Below are 23427 nucleotides of genomic sequence, written 5' to 3' on the forward strand. Positions count from 1 at the left end.
TTTGTGTGTACATTAATTCCTTAGTTTAACTATTCTATCTGATTATTAGACAGAACTGTTAACGATGACACCGAACAAGTAGGAAAATGTGAGCACTGTACACTCAAATTTTATTTATCAAAATAAAAGTCTCCCCTCTAACACATCGGCCAAGCAGAAAAACTATATCTGCCGATATATCGGCCTTGGCGATATCGGTCGACCACTAGTCATGACATATTAAAGAGCCACAAAATGGTATTTGTTTACATCTTTGTTTTCTGACAAAATTTTAAAGCTGAGACATACCAGAAGCTTTCTCATACCAGAAGTAACTTGCTCTGTCTTGTCAAATCAGATTGAACACGGAGCTAAAATCAAATTGAAACAAAATCCTAATAAATTAAGTGAACTTTGCAGAAGTACTTGACCTATACACATTATAGCTTTATCCTCGCTGTTGGATTCCGTTGTACGGCCATTGGGTGGCTTTACATTATAATTGCTTTATGAGCTTTAATCGCTTTTTTCAAATTTACCTCTTGTATTTTTTTTTCAGTCACTTTTTTTTTTGACAGTTTTGCCATCATTAAATGCCAACATACTAGTGAACTGTGTTGCACTCCTCATCTGTGTTTGTGTAGCCATGGGAGGATTTTTTTTTTTTTTTTTTGGAAATGTTTTAAGTATTTATAAGGTAATGAACTTCATCTCACTGCAGAAGGATGCTTGAAATATTTCATTATTACAGAAATCTTGATTGCGTTTATTTAAATGAGACTTATATACATTTCTTATCATCTGTATAACATCTTCATAGGCTTAATAATTTTGATGCTAGCTGGTGTTACATTTACAGCTTTTGAAATGTTAAGGTTGTTGCTAGTACATCAGGAGTTAAGACAGCTGATTTATTTTTTTCTTTTGAAAGAGGTTGTTGAATTAGTGAACTTTATACACATAATGTTTTAAGATTGTTTAAAGTATATTTCAGTCTCAGTGATTATTACCTGTCTTGTGAAAGATTTTCACTAAATTCTCCTGGAGTGGACTGTATTTTGTTCCTCATCTTTGTTTATGGAGCCAGTTTTTACTATGCAAATACAGTAGGAACTGTTTTTGTGAAAGTATTTTAAATATTTATTCATATAGGAACTTAATTTACCGCAGATGGACATTATTTGTTTTAATGTTTTTCAACAATGTGGATTGTGTTTATTTAAATAAGGTTCAAATGCATATAATAATCTTAATAATGGGTAATGTTTTCAAAATTTTAATAACTTTTAGGTTGTTGCTGGTACATCAAAGTCCAGAGAATTGATATATAGAATTGTGTATAATTAACGGTTTAAGCATCAAATGCATTTGCATGCCCTTCCATTAGTGTGAATTATTTTGAGGTTTTTAAGGAGGCTGACTTTTTAAAGGAACTTTTGTCAGTAACATTTGGGCAAAAGCTTACCATTCGTGCTAAACATAATGAGAGAATTGTCAAAAATAACATCAGCTCATAGTATTATATTAAAGTTAGTTTGTTAAAAAATAACAATACAACAAATATCTTTCATAACATCAACAGAAATATTTATATTCCATATATAATTTATATTGCAAAAAAAAGTACTTAAAAAAGAGTAAGTGATTATTTTCATTTTAACATTTTATTTCTCCAGATAAAAGGGTTTAATAAGTATTTTAGATCAATGGTGTCCATTTCTACCCATAGAGGATCACCATCCTGCAGTTTTATTCCAACACTCTTTCCTGACAAGTTTTTGCAATCCTGAAAACCTTGAGAGCTAAACTAAAATCAGCTGCAAAGATTTCTTTGCAGGAGTAGGATTGGACACCCCTGCTTTTCATGATAATCATTCATTATAAAAGCTTTGTAAAGGTTGTATGATGTTCCTAGGGCCATATGAGAGGTCAATTCTCTTCTCACAGATCTATTGATAAGTATTAACACATCTAGCATCAAGCCACCCTAAAAAAGGCCAGTTTGTCAAATACGTCACAACAAACTTCTCTATTGTTAGTCCAAAGGGCTTTCCAAATGCCCAAAACCTGCAACAACAGATCATCATTAAATGTTCAGTGATGCTTTCTGTGTGTTATGTGAAGTGAAGTGAAGTGACCCATACTCAGAATTTGTGCTCTGCATTTAACCCATCCGAAATGCACACACACCCGGAGCAGTGGGCAGCCATTTATGCTGCGGCGCCCGGGGAGCAGTTGGGGGTTCGATGCTCAAGGGCACCTAAGTCATGGTATTGAAGGTGGAGAAAGAGCTGTTCATGCACTACCCCCACCCACAATTCCATCCGGACCGAGACTAGAACCCACAACCCTTCGATTGGGAGTCCAACCCTCTAACCATTAGGCCACGAATTCCCCTTATGATTCCCCTTATGATTCCCCTTATGATTATTAGTTCAGTGATTTCTCACCCAGAGGTCATGTTGGTGCCATCGACCCATTTCCAGCTACCTCAGTCAGACCAATCCAGAATTCTCTTTTATCAGTAATTTTCTTAACAAACTCCTGAGCAGATTAAACAATTAAATGCTTTTATATAATAAACAAACAACATTCCATGTGCATCTTTCATTTAGAAGCTAAAAACCACACATGTACACAAAACTCACATTTTCCTCTCTGTTGTTTATGGTGATCAGATCTGCTCCTCTCTTCTGACAGTCTTGTCTGCTGTCGTCCCAGTTCTTCCTCTCAGTGGACAAGAGGTAAAAATGTGAATGCCATCTTTAACTCCATGCTTTAGCAATGTCTGCTATATAGCAAATACTTTACCAAGAGTCAGAAGTTCATTTCTTAGCTGCTCTCTCTCACTGGTCAGGTTTGTGTTCTTAGATAAGAGCTGTTGTCTCTCGAGTGAAGATGACACACAGCACTATGACTGCAATCAGCAGAAGAACACACAGCAGAACCAAACACACTACAGCTGCTCTGGAGCTTCTGATCTTCACTGAATCACTTCCTGAAAAACAATCATACTGTTATTCTCTTTATTTATCCAATGAACACAGCACACATCAATTGAAAGCATGAAAACTTAGTGTATTATTAATCTTAGTACCTGTGAGTTCAGATGACTTTCCGTGTCTTTTCCGAGTCTTTTCCAATTTGATCACTTATGACATAATTTTCATAGATATTATCAGTGCTTTCCACATCTTTCTCTGTCCATTTTCTATATTTACTTTCAGACCGTTTTGGTGTCTTCAAGAAACTAACACTGGTTTCTCTTCTGGAGTGGACTGTGTTGTGTTCCTCATCTGTGTTTGTATGGCCAGTATTTATGCAGAAAGGAAATCCAACCCACTGCAGGACACGGTGGGATTCTACATTTTGACAGTGGATACGTTCTTCAAGATGAGTTATTCAATGATTTTATAGGAGGGAAACTTTTTAACAGATCTACTGTCATTAACTGTTGGGGTTTGTCAATACTGAAACATATTTTAGTGACCTTGATGCAGTTCAATTTTAAATCAAATAAATGGAGCAATTTCAATAGGGTCCTCGCACTGCAGTGCTCGGGCCCTAATAAAAACACTTTTTTGGTGCTGAGTGAAAGTAGCTTATGAAAAGTCTTTTGAAAATTGATAATGAAATATTATGAACTATCAGGGTTTCCTGTCCTGACAGGCTTCTCAGGTGGGATTTAAATATTTAACATATTTAAAGCAAAACTGAACACCTCTACAGGGATCTGTTCTCCATCTTTTGGTTCTTCTTCTTTTGGTTGCTTATTTTATTAATGCTATGCCAACATGCTATGCCTTTTACTAAGAGAAAGGATAGTTGCACTAACTGTAAACTTCCCAAGGTTACGAATGTAATGAGACACTGGAATGAGGAATGAGACACTGCGTTGAATGCTTTAGGAAAACACCTTTGGCAAGATCAACTCTGAATTTCGTGTGCAATCTGTCCAATGGAAGGGTGTGGCGTCACAGGCGGGGTGACGTAGCGACCAGTAAGCTATGAAGTCACGTGCCGCGCAGTTGGCTGCAGCTTCAGTGGGTTAACACTGCGTTGCACTTTAAGTAATTAACTCAAATATTATCTGGTATATCAGAAAAAGAGCGACTTGTGATAACTGCTGGAAATAATATATGAATGAAGATGTGCACTCTTGAAAGTATATGTATATTTAAATCAGAGATATGTTAAAGAAATGTTTTACCAAGCTTAGTTTAATTAAGCTTTTCAGAATTACATTAAATCAAGAGAGCTGTCAAAACATCAACAAACAGAGTTTTCTCTAAAAAGATTTTAATCAATAGTCCACTCTTATTCTATTCTAGGTTTGCATGCTTGTTTAAAATGATTGAAAGCGGTCAGTTCAAAGTAATATATATGTATAATAAAAACAATAATAAGCTAACTTGCCCTTTAATTGGTTAAGCATGTGTGCTTGTAAACATTTTATTTTGGATCATCTTAACTTAAGTGTAATCATCTCATATACTTTATACCATTGAAAAAAGGTTTACAAACCAAACCTGGGATGAAATAATAATGTATAAATATTTTAAAAACTACTGAAACATTACTAAATGCTGACGGCACTACTAACTCCTAAAAAAAAAAGTCTTTCTAATTAAACATACATGACTCAACTTATCAGCTCATTAGAAGAAACACCGGCACATGAAATGTGTGTCTGACAAAGGGGAAAAAAAAGATTAAATGTTCAATGTTATAGGTCCTCCTGGAACAAGATTGAGAAAATCTGCTTTAGATGAGAATCAATTACAAAAGTTTTGTATTGTTGAACTTGTGTCAAGAGGTGTGTGTGTTCTTATGGAAGTATGAACTGTGAAGTCCTCTTCTCACAGATCCATTTAAAAGCTTTATTACATGCAACATCATGCCACCCTTCTATATTAGCAAACTCTGGCAGAGGCACAGCTACCGTCATAGCACAGTCCTCGTCTACTGTGTTGTATTCATTTGGCTGTCCAGGTGCCCAGGAGCTGAAACTACAGATCAGCATTAGATGTTCAGTTCTGCTTTCTGTGTGATATGATACTGACTGTAAGAATTATGTATTAAATAATAATGAGTTCAATTCAGTGATTTCTCACCCAGAGGTCAGATTGCTGCCATCAACCCATTTCCAGTTGCCTTCCACTTCAGTGTCAGTCAGACCAATATAAACAGCAGCAGGACCAGACTTGTTCTGAACAAAATACTGAGCAGACAACACAGTTGCACATTTCTGTCATAAATAGACACGTTACATCTGACCATTTCACATTAAGCTGCCAAAAACTATAAGATGCATTATTACACTCACATATTCCTCTCTGTTGTTTATGATGATCAGATCTGCTCCTCTCTTCTGACAGTCTCGTCTGCTCTCAGTCCAGTTCTTTGTCTCATTGGACATGTAGTAAAAACTGGACTGATAGAAAATCCATCCAACTGTAAACACAACCAGTTCAGCTATAGCTTTTTATCCTCATTTATAATCATATGCTATATGCACTAAAGTTACTAAGACCGCAACCCAATTTAACCACATCATGCTTTAAAAATATCAGCTCTTTTCACACAGTTTTTCAAGGTGGACATTAACTAGTTTTGTGAATGTGTGGAAACTACCAATTCATTAACTGCTATACCACAAATTGCAGGAAACAGTAAAAAAATTTTTGGTACAGACATTCTTTATTTTGTGTTTTGGTTCTGTTTGTACACAACAGTCGTCCGCGAGGGGCCGTCGCACTTTGTGTTTATTAAAGTCTAATTTAAATGTTTGCTGGTTCCCACCTCCTTCTTCCCGTGACTACGAATGTTTGTTACATGTACATTAAAATAATATGGTAATAAATACCAGTTTGCATTGTGAAGCAGCATAACGATTAGGGGTGCTCCGATCACGATCGGCTGATCATTATGCGCATTTCGTCAGTAAAGCCGGTTCTCTAATCAGCGGTTAATTCCATCAGGTGCGTGATTTCACATAGAGCAGCTGTTACTTCACAGAGCCATTGTTAATAGAGAAGATGCGCAAATCCACTTCATTTTCAGCGTTTTTGGCGCATCTTCTCAGTTAACAACGGCTCTGTGTAGTAACAGCTGCTCTATGTGAAATCACGCACCTGATGGAATTAACAGCTGATTAGAGAACCGGCTTTACTGACGAGATGCGCATTAACGATCGGCCGATCGTGATCGGAGCACCCCTAATAACGATCTGTTTTGAACAATAATAAGTGGAAGCAGATAGCACAAGAAGGGAAACTCATTCAACCTACATATACAATTAAAAATAAGTTTAATAGCAAATAACTACATAGAAGAAAGAAACTTTACCACAAATCAGAAGTTCACTTCTTAGCTGCTCTCTGTTATCGGTCAGGTTTTTGTTCTTGAGTATTAGCTGCTCTCTCTCATTGGTCAGGTTTGTGTTCTTGAGGATAAGCTGCTGTCTCTCATTGGTCAGGTTTGTGTTCTTGAGTATTAGCTGCTCTCTCTCATTGGTCAGGTTTGTGTTCTTGAGTATTAGCTGCTGTCTCTCATTGGTCAGGTTTGTGTTCTTGAGTATTAGCTGCTCTCTCTCATTGGTCAGGTTTGTGTTCTTGAGTATTAGCTGCTGTCTCTCATTGGTCAGGTTTGTGTTCTTGAGTATTAGCTGCTCTCTCTCATTGGTCAGGTTTGTGTTCTTGAGGATAAGCTGCTGTCTCTCATTGGTCAGGTTTGTGTTCTTGAGTATTAGCTGCTCTCTCTCATTGGTCAGGTTTGTGTTCTTGAGTATTAGCTGCTCTCTCTCATTGGTCAGGTTTGTGTTCTAGAGTATTAGCTGCTCTCTCTCATTGGTCAGGTTTGTATTCTTGAGTATTAGCTGCTGTCTCTCATGGTCAGGTTGTGTTCTTGAATTAGCTGCTCTCTCATTGGTCAGGTTTGTGTTCTTGAATATTAGCTGCTCTCTCTCATTAGCTGCTCTCTCTCATTGGTTAGGTCTTCAGTCTTGGATATTAGCTGCTCTCTCTCATTGGTCAGGTTTGTGTTCTTGAGCATCATCTGCTCTCTCTCATTGGTCAGGTTTTCATTTTTGGATAAGAGCAGTTGTCTCTCTTGAGTGAAGAAGAAACACAGCACTATGACTGCAGCAAGCAGAAGAACACACAGCAGAACCAAACACACTACAGCTGCTCTGGAGCTTCTGCTCTTCACTGAATCACTTCCTGAGGAACACAGAGATGCTGTTAGTCCCTTCACTGGCATTCAATACAGCACATGTACATACTGTAACTGCTTTGTCTTGCCCTAGGCAAGATTTTACCTGTTGCCACTTCCCTCACAACCCATTCCATCCAACATTGTGTTTAAACAGTCACACAGAAACTGCATAACTAGATATTTCAAAAGTGGATATGAAAAGAGAAATGTAGGAGTATATGTGACTATTGGGTGTTACATTTTCTTAAAAACAAAAACAAAACAAAAATGATAAATACAGAACTAAGGTAATCATTTGTTAACATTATCTAACTTGAACTAACAAAGTACAATACATTTAAGCCCAGTTATATACAAACATTACTAAATTAGCAAATTCAAATTTAAAATACCTTACATACCCAAATACTACACAAATATAGATTAAAAATATTATTAAAATGTACAGAGCACTGCATGTGACACGCAAGAAAAAATTTAAGGCTGAATTGAAATAAGGCGAACGCAATAGTAAATTGATCAAACGCAATAGTAAATCGAGGGAACACAATAGTAGTCGTGTGCACATTTTAGTAAATTGAGGGAACTAATGAGTCAATCGTGTGCACAATTTATTTTTATTTTTTTTTCTTGCATGTCATGTGCGGGGCTCAGTAAAAATGTGTAACTGATGTTTGTAGAAGTGCGGCTGTGCAGGGAATATTGACCATCCACTGGGAGAGCAATAAAATAGTTACGTTTTTGTGGGACGATAGTTTTTTTTTAAATTTATTTTAAATTCATAGTATTGAAGTAGTGTCGGTTATAAGAAAAAAATTTTTGTTTCCGCCCCTTGCATTTGTCTATTCCACCTATACCATGGGCCGGCCCTGTCTGTGGCATTATTTTTTATGAGGAAATATTATTACAGTCTGTATCTATCTGTTCAGATGGCTGGATTCTCATTGTATATGAGTCTTTTATCTCCATTGTGAATTTACCTCTCATAGCATCAGCATTTTCATAGAAATCTGTCTTCTTTTGTCTTGCTCCTGTGTCCATTTTCTGAGTCATATCTAATTCAGATTAGGTAAGAGAGTTTCAGTGAAGACAAAGGTATTCTAAAATGTAACCTAAATGTAGGCTATTTTTTTTTAAGATATCAACAAATAATACTAAAAAAAAAACAGCTAATACTAGCATCTTATCAGATCTGGACCCTATTATACTCCAGATGTGTGGAAATATTTCAAGTATTTATAGCAGTTCAGCTTACTTCAGAATGTTTGTTCTGTCAGACGTTCAAATGTTATACCAGAAACCTGCCACTATTTGATTATTCTAATTGTTATCGTCAAACTTTCCAAAACTGACATTTCTGGAAGCTAAAAAATAAAAATAAATAATAAATAAATAGTTATAATAAAAAATACTATGACCCCTTTCCTCATGTAACCCATGTCATTACAACTAGTCTACTAAAAAGACCAAAGAAACATACACAATTTACCAAGACAACTCTCAAGATCATTCTTCTCCAGTTTTAGCTGCTTTCTCTCTATAGTCAGATACTCATGCATGGATATGAGCTGCTTCATCAAATTTGTGCTATAATTTTGTGTGATGAAATGCATTCTCAGTACCTGTGAGTTCAGATGACTGGATTCTCATAGCATTACTGTCCACGATCATTCTTCCAAATTTACCTTTAGTAACAAAGTCATTTTCATAGATATCTGTGTTCCTTTGCCCATGTTCTCTGTGCATTTTCCCTTTTCAATATTTTTGTTCACTTTTTCTAACTATGTTTTTGGTGTTGTTAAGATGTCAACAAACTAACATTAGTTTCTCTTTTGGTGGACCGTTCTGCTCCTTATCTGTGTTTGTGTAGCTATTTAATTATGCAGAAAGGAACTGTTTCGTGGAAAAGTTAAATGTTATTTACACATAAAGGAACTTGCTGCAGAGCATCATCATAAATATGTTTCAACAATGTGTATTGTGATCATGTAAATGAGGATCAAATGCATTTATTATCACAGATTACTCAGTATCTGTATAAAGTCTTCAGAGGCTTGATCATTTGATGTTGGCTGGTGTTTGGGAACATTTTAAAGATGTTTTGAAAAGAGAGCTGATCTTTCTTTATGCTTGATGGTTTAGGAGCTCTTATTCAGTGATTTTAAGAGGGTTGAATTTTTAAAGAAACTTGTGTTCATAAATTTGGGCTAAATCTGTTCAGGTTCTGTTGCATCCCTGTAGAGCAGTGAGCTAACTGTCAACTTTCTTACAGATTTTTTAAATAAAATACTTTTTTATAGATATACTGTATTTGTTAAAATAATTTAAGCATTCTACTGTTGCTATTGTTAATTATCAGGCCTTCATCTATAAGTTACAGTTTTTTTAGTTTTTTGGTACAGAGTTTGTCTCAAGTACAGTTGTACTTGAGACAAACTCAGTGAAAACACTAAGCACAGTTCTGTACATTAGACACATCTTTAAAAACTAACGTCACATGTTTTTATATTGTGTAAACACTGCCTATTAAATGCCATAATTATTTACTGATTACTTATACACTCCATCATGTGTAAAAAATATTTTCCACACTTTGCTATGAGCATGAGTATATGAAAACAGTCTTTAATCCACGGAACACAAGGTATATCAACGCTTGAGACAGCAGGAAACACATCAACGTATTGAGTAGACAAAACCGACAAACACAGAACACAAAGGCAAGGACTTTAATACTGGGAATAATTAACTAACACAGGTGTCAGGAACCATAAACAAACTAAATGAGCACAGGAAAAATTCCAAGAACAAAGACGGGCAAAACACAACAAACAGGTCCGTTATCCTGACATCTCGCCCCCTTCCCAACAGACAGAGTCCAGGGAGGAGACAGGAGGGGCTTGGAGCAGGAGGAGTCCAGCTGGACCTAGGCAACCGCCATAATGTTGACCAATTTTGGAGCTGACTGAGGGAGGAGCCATGGAGGAGACGGAGAGCCAACAAGCCAGTTGATTGCAGAGGGCTCTGGTGACCGAGGTGGAGATTCAGAGATCTGTATTAGAGCCAGAGTGACTGAGGACCACGGTGGAGCTAGCGGGAGGAAGGAAACTAATAAAGCTGGTTGAACGGCGCAACGAGGTGCAGCCAGAGGAGCAATGGTGGGTAGATGCCCAACCAAGGTGGAGCAGAAAGGGACAAGGGAGCCTGGTGAAGCTGGCGGATCGACAGGTGACTGTGGAGGCGAGGGAGCTAGGAGCCAAGGTGGAACACCTGTTCTAAGGGCCGAGGCGGAGTCCGGGCCTCAGAGGCTGAAGGGTGAGGAGAGGGATTCTCCAGATATGGCGACAATAGAAGGTGGCAGACTTGCGGTGCTTGCACCGTATTGATGGTTGGCTAAGGGCAAGAAGAGGGGCTGCCAGACAACAGGGGTGGAAGAGGCAGGAGTGGGAGGGTATTCAAATATCTCTGGGTTCTCAGGCTAAACTCAGGATCAGGAGCCTCTTCAGGGGTGAACATGGGGTCTGGGCTGGATATGGGAACAGGAATAACAGGGGGCTCTGAAGAAGGAGGGAGTAGAATGAGCAGGTCAGCCCCCCAGTCAATTAAATACTTTTCTGCCTCTCCTCTATCCAGGTCCATCCTAAGGTCACCCTCAGCTGTGGTACAGTGGCAGAGCTCCACTCCGCACTCTCACCATCCATGGCTTGCTCCCTTATGGTGGGCATGGTCGTTGGCTCTTGCACCTCATCTAATGGGTTAAGCTCCTCGTCCATGGCGATCCTCCACCTGGTCGCTTGGGGTGATGATGAGCTGGGAACTGGGTCTGGAGTGGAGATGGAGATCCATTTCTCGCCATTATCCACTCCATGAAGGCGTAGAAATTCTATATCTAGGGCTATATCTGGATGGTGGTGCTCTACATCAGGTCTTAGGCTTGCATTGCAGAACTTGCAGAACATGTCATCCGGATAGCTGGTGTAATGTGGTACCTCCAGGAACAGTCTCATATGACCCGACCCTCAAGAGATCTTTCCCCCTGCTCCAGCAGGAAGAAAATGTATTCAGGGCGGATGAGGGATCCATAAGAAAACTAAAAAAAAAAAAAAAGACAGACACACAGATGTAATGGTTTTGGTCTGTTCTTCTGTCACACTTTGTTATTTTGGAAGCACACGAGAGGCACGAGTAAATGAAAACAGTCTTTAATCCATGGAACACGTGAATTTTTTCATGAAAATAAACTGATGAAAAACAATTCGGTACTGAGCTTGTCTGAATTTATTATGAAATGTAAGAGAAAAATAATGTTTTTGGACATGAAAGCATGCTTTTATTTTTTTTATTTATTTTTTTTATATAAATTACTCAATAAACGCAATACTGCCAGTACTGGGAGACAAAACGCCTGTCATTCAGTGTATTGCATTAATAGAAAGCCAAATAATATAATGATTTGTAATACATAGTATTTTTCCAAAACTAAGTTTTATTAGTATTTTACTTTATTAGTACGCACTTACTAGATTGTCTCATTCTAACATTTAAGATGGTCTCATGGTTATGGCTGAGGATCTACTTCATTACTTTCAAAAAACCAGTTGTTATGCAGGAACCTCTAAGACAGGTGGATTTCAGACTGGAATAATTAATTGATAAATCGTTAGGGATCATCAAGAACAAATATGTGAATGAAGATGTGAACTCTTGAGAAACTAATGTCAAGCCCAATTAAGCATTGAGTAATTAACAATACTGAATAATACTGCTAAATAATTTCCTAATTTCCACTTCCATTTCTGTTAATGTCTTGATTATTTGTGAAATGGTTTTGTTTGTTTATTTCATTAATACATATGTGTAATTTAAAAGAGGTTGTTTTAACTTGTACTTTATACGTACACACAATGTTTTTATTATTGTTTAAAGTCTATTTCAGTCTCTGTGATTATTACCTCTATTGTGAAGCATCAGCTGCATCAACCCACACCTTACAATTTCTTGTAATCCTGAAAACTTCAGGTTCAGGTGTGTTTAATTAGGATTGAAGCTAAAATTAGCTGAAAATATTGCTTTCATCAGTTTATTTTATACAATTTAACTTCTCCTGGTCTGGCTCCCGAAAGGGAGGAGGGCAGAAGGCCTGCAGTACTATGAGTTGTGGCGTAACAGAGGGAACTTTAGGAACACAACCCACTGTGTATAAAAAGGGTATAAAAATGCTTTGGCCATACCAGGGGCAAAGTCTAAGTAGGTAGGGGCCACCGAGGAGGCCTGAAGGACTCCAACTCTCTTTAGAGAAGTAATAGCCAGTAATACTCATGAATCAGCACAAATGGAGCTTTACAAAGAGCCTCTAACACCACAACCAAGTCCCAGGGGGGAACACAGGACCGTACTGGAGTTCTCAGCCTCAGCGCACCGTGGAGGAAACGTGTAACTAGGGGGTGTCTACCCACTGACTGACCGTTGAAAGGGACGTGGTAAGCAGCTATGGCTCCCGGGAGCAGAGCAATAGGGGGAAAAGCGTACAGACGAAGCCTCGGCCAGGTCTGTACCATAGTGTCCAGTCCCAGAGGAGCTGGATGAACTAGAGAGAAACAGAGGGGACATTGTGATATCTCTTGAGTCGCAAAGAGGTTCAAAAACTCTCCATATCTACTTCACCACCTTGGGGTGAAGCCCCCCGGGCCTCGGCCCCTGTCTCGACAGTATGTCTGCTTCCACAGTCAATGTCCCAGGAATATACACTGCTCCGAATGAGAGGAGTTTGTCCTGGGACCACAGAAGGATATGGTGTGCCAGCTTGTACAAGGGGCACGAATGCCAATCACTCTGGTGACTGATATAAGAGATCGCCAATGTGTTGTCGGTGCACACCAACATATGGTGACCTCTCAGGTCTGGGAGGAAATATTTAAATGCTCGATGCACAACTAGCATCTCTAGACAACTGGTATGCCATGTCAGATGGCGACCGCTCCACAGACCAAGGGCAGGGTGGCCACTCATGACTGCACCCCAACCGGTGAGGGATGTGTCTGTCGCTAGCATTACACGGCGACCAAGAGCTCCCAGCACCGGGCTCTGATTCAAGAACCAAGGTTTCTTTCACATGTCTAAGGCACAAAGGCATTGCCGCGTGACCTTGATAGCTCGTAATCGATTCACCCCACAGGGAAAATCCCTTGGTCTTGAGCCACCACTGTAGGGGTCTCATGTGCAGGAGGCCAAAAGGTATCCCGTTGGACGCAGCTGCCATAAGCCCTAACTGAAACTGCTTGACAGTGAGTGACTGGCCTTCTCTGACTCTCTTGACTGAGGTAAGGTTTGACTCGATCCGAGCAGGAGACAAATGTGCCTGCATCATGGTCGAATCCCACACTACGCCTAGATAGGTGGTTCTCTGAACTGGAGAAAGTACACTCTTCTGGGCATTCAGTCTCAGACCTGGCTCCCCCATATGTGCGAAAACGACATCTCGATGTCGAACCGGCATTTGCTCTGATTGAGCTTAAATGTTTGATATAGTTCAGAATGCAGATGCCCTGCATACAGGGGGATACCAGAGCCGCATCTACACATTTCGTGAACGTGCGGGGTGAGAGTGCAAGGCCGAAGGGAAGTATTCGATATTGGTGGGCTTTGCCCCTGAAAGCAAACCTCAGAGACTTCCTGTGTTGTGGAAGCATGGATATATGGAAGTATGCGTCTTTGAGATCTATTGTGACAAACCAGTCCTCGGATCTGATTTGAGCTACAACCTGTTTAACAGTGAGCATTTTGAACTTCCGTGACATTATCGAGAGGTTTAGATGACGTAAGTCTAAGATCCGACGCAACCCCCCATCCTTCTTTGGAACTATGAAATACCGGCTGTAAAACCCGGACTCCCTGTCTAGAAGAGGGACCACCTCGATGGCCGCCTTCCTTAATAGGGTATTCACATCTTGTTCCATCACCAGAGCCTGCTGGGGGCCGACTACTGTCGGTGTAACCCCATTGAATGTCGGCGGTGGATGGCCAAACTGAATGCGATAGCCTCTTTCTACCGTGTGCAGGACCCATTGAGATACATTTGGCAGTAGTTTCCAAGCTGCTAACTCTGGTGTAAGAGGCCCACCCAGCAGTCCCTCCAGTACATCTAACTTCAAATGTTCAATAACTGTCATTATATTGCTCAGAATTTAATGCAATCAAACAATCAGAAAAGTAAACACGGTCTGGATTGAGATACAATTCACATTGAAGTGATATATTGAACTTCTCGAAGTTAGATAACGGTCATTAGATTCCTCAGAATCTAATAAAATTCAACAATCAGACAAGTAAACACGGTCTATATTTAGATAAAGTACACATTGAAGTGATAGAACTAACTCCTCCTTAGTGGTCGGGTATGGAAAAAATCACATCAAAAAAATGATGTAATACACGCGTTGCCTCGACAGCGCGTGAATAGCTTAGTCATACAAACAATATTAATCGATTAATGGAGATTAAATAGCTGCTCGTATAGTGTTAGGCATAACACTGTTTATTGTATATGCTTATGCAACTTTATGTTTGTGCAACTAAAAGCTCGCCAACGCCCTCCGTGTCAATCTCCTCGGAGAAAGAAATGCGGAGCGTCAAGCCCGATGCTCGGGAGGGAAGAACCGAAGCTCAGGCTTCCGAACCCAGGAATCGGGCAGATCTGATGGGTATGGTAGGAGATAAGGACGTGCCCGTCTCCATTCCCTCCAACAGATCGATCTGCGAACCCAACGAATGCCAGCACCGTTCCGCCTCGGCGAAAGCGTGACCGGTATCGCGAGGAACGCTGGCGAAGGCTCCCTCCTCGAAGAGAGCCCTCCGGGATCAAATCGTACACAACGGCCGGCCTGAAGAATAATTCTCTATTCTTAGTCCAAAAGGCTTCTCCAAATGCCCAAAACCTGCAAAAACAGATCATCATTAAATGTTCAGTGATGCTTTCTGTGATTGTTAGAATCATTTATTACATAATATAATTAGTTCAGTGATTTCTCACCCAGAGGCCATGTTGGTGCCATCGACCCATTTCTAGCTACCCTCCACTTCTTTGTCAGTCAGACCAATCCAGAATTCTCTTTTTTCAGTAATTTTCTTAACAAACTCCTGAGCAGATGAAACAATTAAATGCTTTTATATAATTAACAGACAACATTCCATGTGCATCTTTCATTTAGAAGCTAAAAACCACACATGTACACAAAACTCACATTTTCCTCTCTGTTGTTTATGATGATCAGATCTGCTCCTCTCTTCTGACAGTCTTGTCTGCTGTCGTCCCAGTTCTTCCTCTCAGTGGACAAAATGTGAATGCCATCTTTAACTCCATGCTTTAGCAATGTCTGCTATATAGCAAATACTTTACCAAGAGTCAGAAGTTAATTTCTTAGCTGCTCTCTCTCACTGGTCAGGTTTGTGTTCTTAGATAAGAGCTGTTGTCTCTCGAGTGAAGATGACACACAGCACTATGACTGCAATCAGCAGAAGAACACACAGCAGAACCAAACACACTACAGCTGCTCTGGAGCTTCTGATCTTCACTGAATCACTTCCTGTGTATTAACAAGCATGACTTTATTCTCTTTATTTATGTTCTTAACACAGCACATATAAATATAAAACATGAAAACTTAGTGTATTATTAATCTCACAACCTGTGAGTTCTGATGACTTTCCTTGCATTGAGTCTATTCCAATTTGATCACTTATGACATCATTTTCATAAATGTTATCAGTGCTTTTCCCATCTTCTCTGTCCATTTTTCTATATTTACTTTCAGACCGTTTTGGTGTCGTCAAGACACTCACAAACTCACACTGGTTTCTCTTCTGGAGTGGACTTTGTTGTGTTCCTCATCTGTGTTTGTGTGGCCAGTATTTGTGCAGAAAGGAAATCCAACCCACTGCAGGACACGGTGGGCTTCTACATTTTTACATTGGATGCTGCTGGAATACTTTTTGTAGCTGCTACATCAAGAGTCCAGAGCAGTGATCAGTTTATGGTTTTAGCTATGGCTGCATTTAGTTACTATTTACTGTACATTAAATTTCCATTGTGTAAATGTAACCACTCATAATTTTACATTCAAATATAAACTGACACAAAAAGAAGATTTTTTTCAAAATGTTTTTGTTGTTGTTTGTTTGTTTTGTTTTGTTTCAATGATGCTATTTGCATTTTAAGTAAGTAACTCGAATATCATCTGGTATATCAGCAACAGAGAGACTTGTGATAACACTCCTGGAAATAACATATGATATGAATGAAGTTGTGCACTCTTGAAAAACGTGAACTGAATGATGAACCACAGTAAGTAGTGTGTGTGTGTGTGTGTGTGTGTGTGTGTGTGTGTGTGTGTGTGTGTATGTGTGAGTGTGTGTGTGTACTGGTATATATGATTGATAGGACACAAATGTGTATAATGACATGGGTACTTTAATGTAAACATGATTTATGAGTAAAGCATACAAAAAAACATACAAAACAGTGTATTATGTAATTAAAAAATTGTACTCTGTGAGGAGGTTTAGGTTTAGGCTTGGTGTTGAGCGAGAAAATATAGTTTGTACAGTATAGATACCATTATGGCTATGGAGAGTCTCCGTAAACCACAAATGCAAGAAATTAGAGTGATTTTAAAGAAATGTTATACCACATTTAGTTTAAGTTTTACAGAATTACATTAAATCAAGAGAGAGCTGTCAAAACATCAACTAACAGAGTTTCAAAAGATTTTAAGCAATATTCCAGTCTTATTCTATTCTAGGTTTGCATGCTTGTTTAAAATGACTGAAACCATTAAATTCAAAGTAAAAAAATAAATTAATAATAATAATAATAGGCTAACTTGCCGTTTAATGTTTATCTGGTAAAGCATGTGTTTGTGAAGTACTGTATTGATTTTGGATCATCTTAAGTTTACTGTAACTATGATGTTTTATTGCAACTTTTACATCACATATACTTTATACCTTTGAAAAAAGGTTTACAAACCAAACCTGGGATGAAATAATAATGTATAATGAAAAAAAAAAAGTACAAATAATAACTGAAGACTGGAATCTCAATTATATGATAGAATGTTCTTTGATTCTCACTCACAAGGCATTTCTGGTCATATAAAACACTTCTGGAATCCAATTTTGCACACACTTTGTATGTCTTTCTAATTAAACAAACCTGACTCAACTCATCAGCTCATTAGATTATGAAATGTGTGTCTGACAAGAACACATTAAAAATGTTCAGTGGTTAAACGTCCTCCTGGAAAAAGTCGAGAAAAATGCTTAGATGAGAATCAGTTACAAAAGTTTTGGATTGTTGAACTTGTGTCAAAAGGTGCGCGATGTTTCCTACGGAAGTATGAACTGTGAAGTCCCTTCTCACAGATCCATTTAAAAGCATTATTACATGCAACATCATGCACCCTACTAAATTAGAAAACTCTGGCAGAGGCACAGCTACCGTCATAGCACAGTCCTCGTTTACTTGATTGTTTACATTTGGCTGTCCAGGTGCCCAGGAGCTGAAACTACAGATCAGCATTAGATGTTCAGTTCTGCTTTCTGTGTGATATGATACTGACTGTAAGAATTATGTATTAAATAATAATGAGTTTATTTCAGTCATTTCTCACCCAGAGGTCAGATTGCTGCCATCAACCCATTTCCAGTTGCCCTCCACTTCACTGTCAGTCAGACCAATATAAACAGCAGCAGGACCAGACTTGTTCTGAACAAAATACTGAGCAGACAACACAGTTGCACATTTCTGTCATAAATAGACACGTTACATCTGACCATTTCACATTAAGCTGCCAAAAACTATAAGATGCATTATTACACTCACATATTCCTCTCTGTTGTTTATGATGATCAGATCTGCTCCTCTCTTCTGACAGTCTCGTCTGCTCTCAGTCCAGTTCTTTGTCTCATTGGACATGTAGTAAAAACTGGACTGATAGAAAATCCATCCAACTGTAAACACAACCAGTTCAGCTATAGCTTTTTATCCTCATTTATGATCATATGTTATATACACCAGTTACTAAGGCCCAATCCCAATTCTACCACTTAGACATTGCCCTTTTATAACAATCTGATTTGAACAAGAATAAGTGGAAGCAGAAAACACAAGAAGGGAAACTCATTCAACCTACAGATGAATAAAATTAATAAGGTAAATAGCAAATAACTACATATATGAAAGAAACTTTACCACAAATCAGAAGATCACTTCTTAGCTGCTGTCTCTCATTGGTCAGGTTTGTGTTCTTGACGATAAGCTGCTGTCTCTCATTGGTCAGGTTTGTGTTCTTGAGTATTAGCTGCTCTCTCTCATTGGTCAGGTTTGTGTTCTTGAGGATAAGCTGCAGTCTCTCATTGGTCAGGTTTGTGTTCTTGAGTATTAGCTGCTGTCTCTCATTGGTCAGGTTTGTGTTCTTGAGTATTAGCTGCTGTCTCTCATTGGTCAGGTTTGTGTTCTTGAGTATTAGCTGCTGTCTCTCATTGGTCAGATTTGTGTTCTTGAGTATTAGCTGCTCTCTCTCATTGGTCAGATTTGTGTTCTTGAGTATTAGCTGCTCTCTCTCATTGGTCAGGTTTGTGTTCTTGAGCATCATCTGCTCTCTCTCACTGGTCAGGTTTTCATTCTTAGATAAGAACTGTTGTCTCTCTTGAGTGAAGATGACACACAGCACTATGACTGCAGCCAGCAGAAGAACACACAGCAGAACCAAACACACTACAGCTGCTCTGGAGCTTCTGACCTTCACTGAATCACTTCCTGAAAAAAAACAGACATTATATTAGTCTATATTCTTCTCCATCCAGTTTACATCAGCTTTAATGAGTAAATGTATTAACAATTAATCTCAGTTACCTGTGTGTTGAGATGCTTGGGTTTTCAGTGTTTGGGTGTCAAAGTCCTCTTTGTCTTTCTTATGTTTCATAACTCTTACAGCCTCGGCACTCACATAAATATCAGCTATCTTCTCTACTCTTTCTTCTAAGTCCATTATCGAGCCTTTATCCATACTCTCATTCACATGCCCAAACATCTTCAGTGCAGTTTAGATGTCTACAACCTTTTAACTATGAAGTGTATATGTGAAGCATTAAACAAAGCTTTAAGTCGTATTTAACTAAATAATATCCTTCCTACTTCATTGTACTCCTGATGTGAATGTGTTTGTGGATATGGTTCAAGTATTTATGCAAAAAGGAACTGGCAACATGTTACAATCTTCTGTGATTGGACTGGTGAACATAAAGGAAAGACTTATTTTCTGTAACTGTGCAACCGCTTTTAACAGAAAAAAAAGTATTTTCTATAAAAATGTAATTTTAATTTTAACATTAGCATCAAACTTGGAAGTTAGCAGGTTCATGAGAACTACGGGAATCCTGAAATATATAGAGATAAGGCGAGATTGTACTTTTTTATCTCTCTCTCAGGATCTCTATCAGTATCTGGAAAAAAAAATACTTTGAAAACTTCACAACTACTCATTCCAGTGTCAGAAAATCAAGCACAGAAGACAGATGAACTCAAATTATAATTTTGGGAAAGCAAATGTTCTTAATTTCGTTTTTATTCAATTGCTCACTGGCATGTTACTCACGGGTTCATTTAAATCAAACAGATATTGAATGCACACAGTGTCAGACATTTTTCTATATTAAAGAATGGTTCTAACTACCGGCTGTCAAGATGCTTCGTCTGGGTCGCTTTGTTCTGTGACTTCAGAAAAGCCAAACTCAGCAGGCAAGCCAAAACTATTATGTTGCTAAACTGTCAGACAACTTTTCGTTCCTCCACACAATTTCTTCCACCTGAAGTTTTAATTGTCGGAGCTACTGAAGCGACGTGACAGAAGTCATGATGTTGTCTACTATGTTTGTATGCAAAAGACAGGTCCAACAATTAGCATGTCACTGAAAAGCATTGTTCTACACTTCCCAGTTGTTAAAAGTAATCTTCCTGAAAAATGCACTCTTTGCTTCAGTCATCGGCTTCTTATAAGTTATATGTCTCTTAACGAGACACAGTGAAAAATTTGTATTTATTTATTTATTCATTTATTTTTATAAATAAAATATATCTGAAAAAAAAACACTGTTTAAAAACCATACATATAATATACGTTTTTGGTCATTTAATGCATAAAACTTGCTAAATGCATTATGTGTTTTCCCCCTTTATTTCTGCATGAATGTGTGAAAATGGTAATGGTAATTTGAAAATGAATCTCTTATTTTGACTTAAAAATAGATCAAGTTTTCATTATGTCAGATGAACTTTTTTATTTTAACATTTAGTCATGAATTGTTTTATAAAAGGTGTTTTTTTTTAAATCAGTAATGTTGTTTCTGCTTTGTTTCTGTCAGGAGTGCATTTCTGCTGTGTAAAACATTATAAACATATATTACTGTTTTTACCTTATATATGCTCAAACAAATATGGTTTGCAGGATGTCATGAAATGCTTCAAAAAAAGTGAGAAGTCCTGTTAATGTTGTTTTAGGAAAATAAAAAGGTATGAGAAATGAGTTTCCTCTTTTCTCTAGTACAATCCACAAAGAAGAGGAAGCTGTTCTTAGCACTATCAACAAACATAACAGACTCATTCTCATATTTCGGATGGGCAAAATTAGCTTAAGAGGATTGCTGTGCTTCTGTATTGTCACACTGGTGGAAATGATTTTCCACCATTCAATGAAAAAATATATTGAATCTAAGAGCTTATATGTTCCAAATTATACATTCAGTGTCCTTTCCCACAGTTTTCCACTGTCAGTCAATCTTAAATGCTGTCTGTACAGAGAGGGAGTTTAAAATGGCCCCTGCATATTTTCCAACTATTTGATTGGCTGCTATCCTGGAGCATGTATCAGGTCTTTGTCCGGGTTGACAAGAAGTCAGGCATGAAGGATATGACATCCTAATGAGTCACCGTTATCGCGGCCATTAGAAGGCCCGCACGCCGAAGTTTGAGTGACTGCTGTAGGAAGGCAGATGCTAACGGCCCGTGTGGATCCATCAAGTGCCTGCCATTGTTCATCCGCATTAGAGGGGCAGCTTTCTAATGGTAATTGAGTTTGTTTCGTTTGGCAAAAGCAGTAAAAATGCCACCGGCTCCACTGATGAGGGTCCTTGATTAGGCCTCAGCTTTATTTCCCATTCTTTTTACACAGCCGGAGAGACTGCTCCACATAAATGATGAGACAGGCTCTCTTCAGCAGGGCCTCGAGAGGGAGTCTCGCAGTCCCAGCGGGTCCCCCACGCACGCGTAATGTGGGAACTTTATGCTGATGTGAAATGCCAAGGGTGCAGGCAACCATCAATCATCGTTATGGCTGTGGCTTCTGTTTGGACTCAATACAGAAGATACATTTTACTTACAATATTAATTATTTTGAACTCTCATCGCAGCTTTAGTTTACTTTCTCTCAGTGCGTCTCGATTAGTGTTGCTCAGAACAGATTCTTCAGCTCACATTCCTCTGATAACACTGTGCTTTTTACTGGTGAACGTTAATAGATTTCATATCCTTTTTCCCAGACATTAGTGGCTAATTATTTAATCCAGGGTCTACCTAAATTTACTCTACTCCAAAAACCCACCTATACATATCAACTCAATCACATGACAATTCATAACTACATTTTGGCAAATTGATTGCTAATTTGTATGAATTCATTCTCATTTGTACATTTTTGTAAAATCTTCTTACACCCTAGTAAATGTTATATCTATTGTTGGGGTGGACCTTCATGTTTCATGTGGACCTAAAGTTTTTTGACATTCACTCATAAATACAAATTAAATGACGTCAGGTTGAACATATAATTAGCTTAATCAGCGGTTAACAACCAACAACTGTTATTCCTTTTCATACAAGTTATGATTGTGACTTAAATAATGAAGGAAATTGGCTGCAAATAAAATTGGTAGCACTTTATTTTACAGTCCTGTTCCTCATGTACATACTATGTACTTATTATAGTAATACAATAACTATCTAATAACTAGGTACTAACCCTGAACCTACCCCTAAACCTAACCCTACCCCATGTAGTTACCTTGTGTTACCAGAACTTTCTTAGATAAATACACTGTAAGTATACTATAAGTACATGTTAGTACACGTACTGTAAATAAAGTGCAACCATAAAATTTCATACCGCTAAATACTATGTTACTTCCTCAAAACCGCTTATACTGTATTATACATTTTAACGTTTCTAGCACATATCTAGCTCCATGTGTCTTGATGGTGTTTACTGTATAAAGGGTATTCTATTTATGAATGAAAAAGAGCATTAACTTTTTAGCACCGCTCAGTTTACTAACTGTATACATATGGTTATGAATCAACACAATAAAATATTAGTATAGTTACTTTTATCTGTTTTGAAGAATTTTGATGGTGCTTTTTAGCACCATTCAGACGTTTTGTGCAAAATATACAAGAAGTAACATATTTTTGTTACCACAGGAACTTTTTTTATGAGTGTAACCATTTAAAAACTCCATAATCACGGGAAGGCGGCGGTGGGAACCAGTGAACATTCAATTAAAAGTTTAATAAAAAAATAAACACAAAACAGCGCCTCACGGACGACTGCCGCACACAAACAAATCAAAACCAAAACACAAAATAAAGCCCAGGCCTGGCCCTCTCTCGTCCCTTCACTGTCGTAGCTCCTCTTTTGTATCCTTCTGGTCTCCTTTGTGGGACTCGAGACCGGTGAGTGGCGCAGGTGGCACTCATTTCCAAATCACTCCACCAGCCTCCCTCCATTCCCACGGCACTCGGCTCCACCCCACTCATCACAATGAGCCTTAATTATAATTGTCTGTCAAAAGTCTTGTTCAATAAACCAGTGTTAAGAGAAAGATAGAGAAAGGATACTGTACATAATGGTTGAGGATGTGACACAAGCCACATTCTGCTGGAATTCACATCTTATAGCAATAAACATTCGTTCTGTGAATGGTAAACTCTTGAAGAGAGAGCTGATCTGATCTGTTACAGAAACCAGTTAAACCTGAACGTAATCTGATAAACAAAGTGTCCTTTAACGTCAGCAAAAAGGTCACTGTGTGTTCCTGCTGAAGAATATTGAGGGGCTGATTTGTAGCAGTGAACTTTTCGCTATAAATTTAAATCATTAATACTTGTCCGTAAATGTCAAATCG

At 38.4% G+C, this 23427-nt stretch overlaps 2 protein-coding genes across 2 annotated transcripts; both read right to left on the minus strand.

Moving 5' to 3' along the window:
• Positions 1 to 4655: 4655 nt before the first annotated feature.
• On the minus strand, positions 4656 to 7335 carry LOC113093076 (asialoglycoprotein receptor 1-like). Its single transcript, XM_026258926.1, has 5 exons — positions 7298 to 7335; positions 6328 to 6467; positions 5306 to 5433; positions 5094 to 5200; positions 4656 to 4988 (listed from the first exon to the last, which is right to left on the minus strand). Exons 1-5 carry the CDS (start codon positions 7333 to 7335, stop codon positions 4808 to 4810), a joined length of 594 nt encoding a protein of 197 aa, XP_026114711.1. The 3' UTR covers positions 4656 to 4807.
• Positions 7336 to 11197: 3862 nt separating this feature from the next.
• Positions 11198 to 18520, minus strand: LOC113093077 (asialoglycoprotein receptor 1-like). Its single transcript, XM_026258927.1, has 5 exons — positions 18443 to 18520; positions 18074 to 18201; positions 17862 to 17968; positions 17690 to 17756; positions 11198 to 11284 (listed from the first exon to the last, which is right to left on the minus strand). The coding sequence occupies exons 2-5, from the start codon at positions 18164 to 18166 to the stop codon at positions 11198 to 11200; spliced, it is 354 nt and encodes a 117-aa protein (XP_026114712.1). The 5' UTR covers positions 18167 to 18201; positions 18443 to 18520.
• Between the last annotated feature and the right edge of the window lie 4907 nt (positions 18521 to 23427).

This window comes from Carassius auratus, unplaced genomic scaffold (genome assembly GCF_003368295.1).
Source record: "Carassius auratus strain Wakin unplaced genomic scaffold, ASM336829v1 scaf_tig00214857, whole genome shotgun sequence".
Lineage (NCBI taxonomy): Eukaryota > Metazoa > Chordata > Actinopteri > Cypriniformes > Cyprinidae > Carassius > Carassius auratus.

Excerpts from the sequence above, each read along its gene's own strand:
- LOC113093076 (XM_026258926.1), bottom strand. The coding sequence starts at position 7,335 with ATGTTGGATGGAATGGGTTGTGAGGGAAGTGGCAACAG. Across the intron at positions 5,434-6,327 it reads AAGTGAACTTCTGATTTGTG|TTGGATGGATTTTCTATCAG; the intron begins GTAAAGTTTCTT and ends TTGTGTTTACAG. Across the intron at positions 4,989-5,093 it reads GGCAGCAATCTGACCTCTGG|TTTCAGCTCCTGGGCACCTG; the intron begins GTGAGAAATCAC and ends GCTGATCTGTAG.
- LOC113093077 (XM_026258927.1), bottom strand. The coding sequence starts at position 18,166 with ATGTCCAATGAGACAAAGAACTGGACTGAGAGCAGACGAGACTGTCAG. Across the intron at positions 17,969-18,073 it reads TAAACAACAGAGAGGAATAT|TATTTTGTTCAGAACAAGTC; the intron begins GTGAGTGTAATA and ends TTGTCTGCTCAG. Across the intron at positions 11,285-17,689 it reads ACGAGGACTGTGCTATGACG|TTTTCTTATGGATCCCTCAT; the intron begins GTAGCTGTGCCT and ends TTTTTTTTTTAG.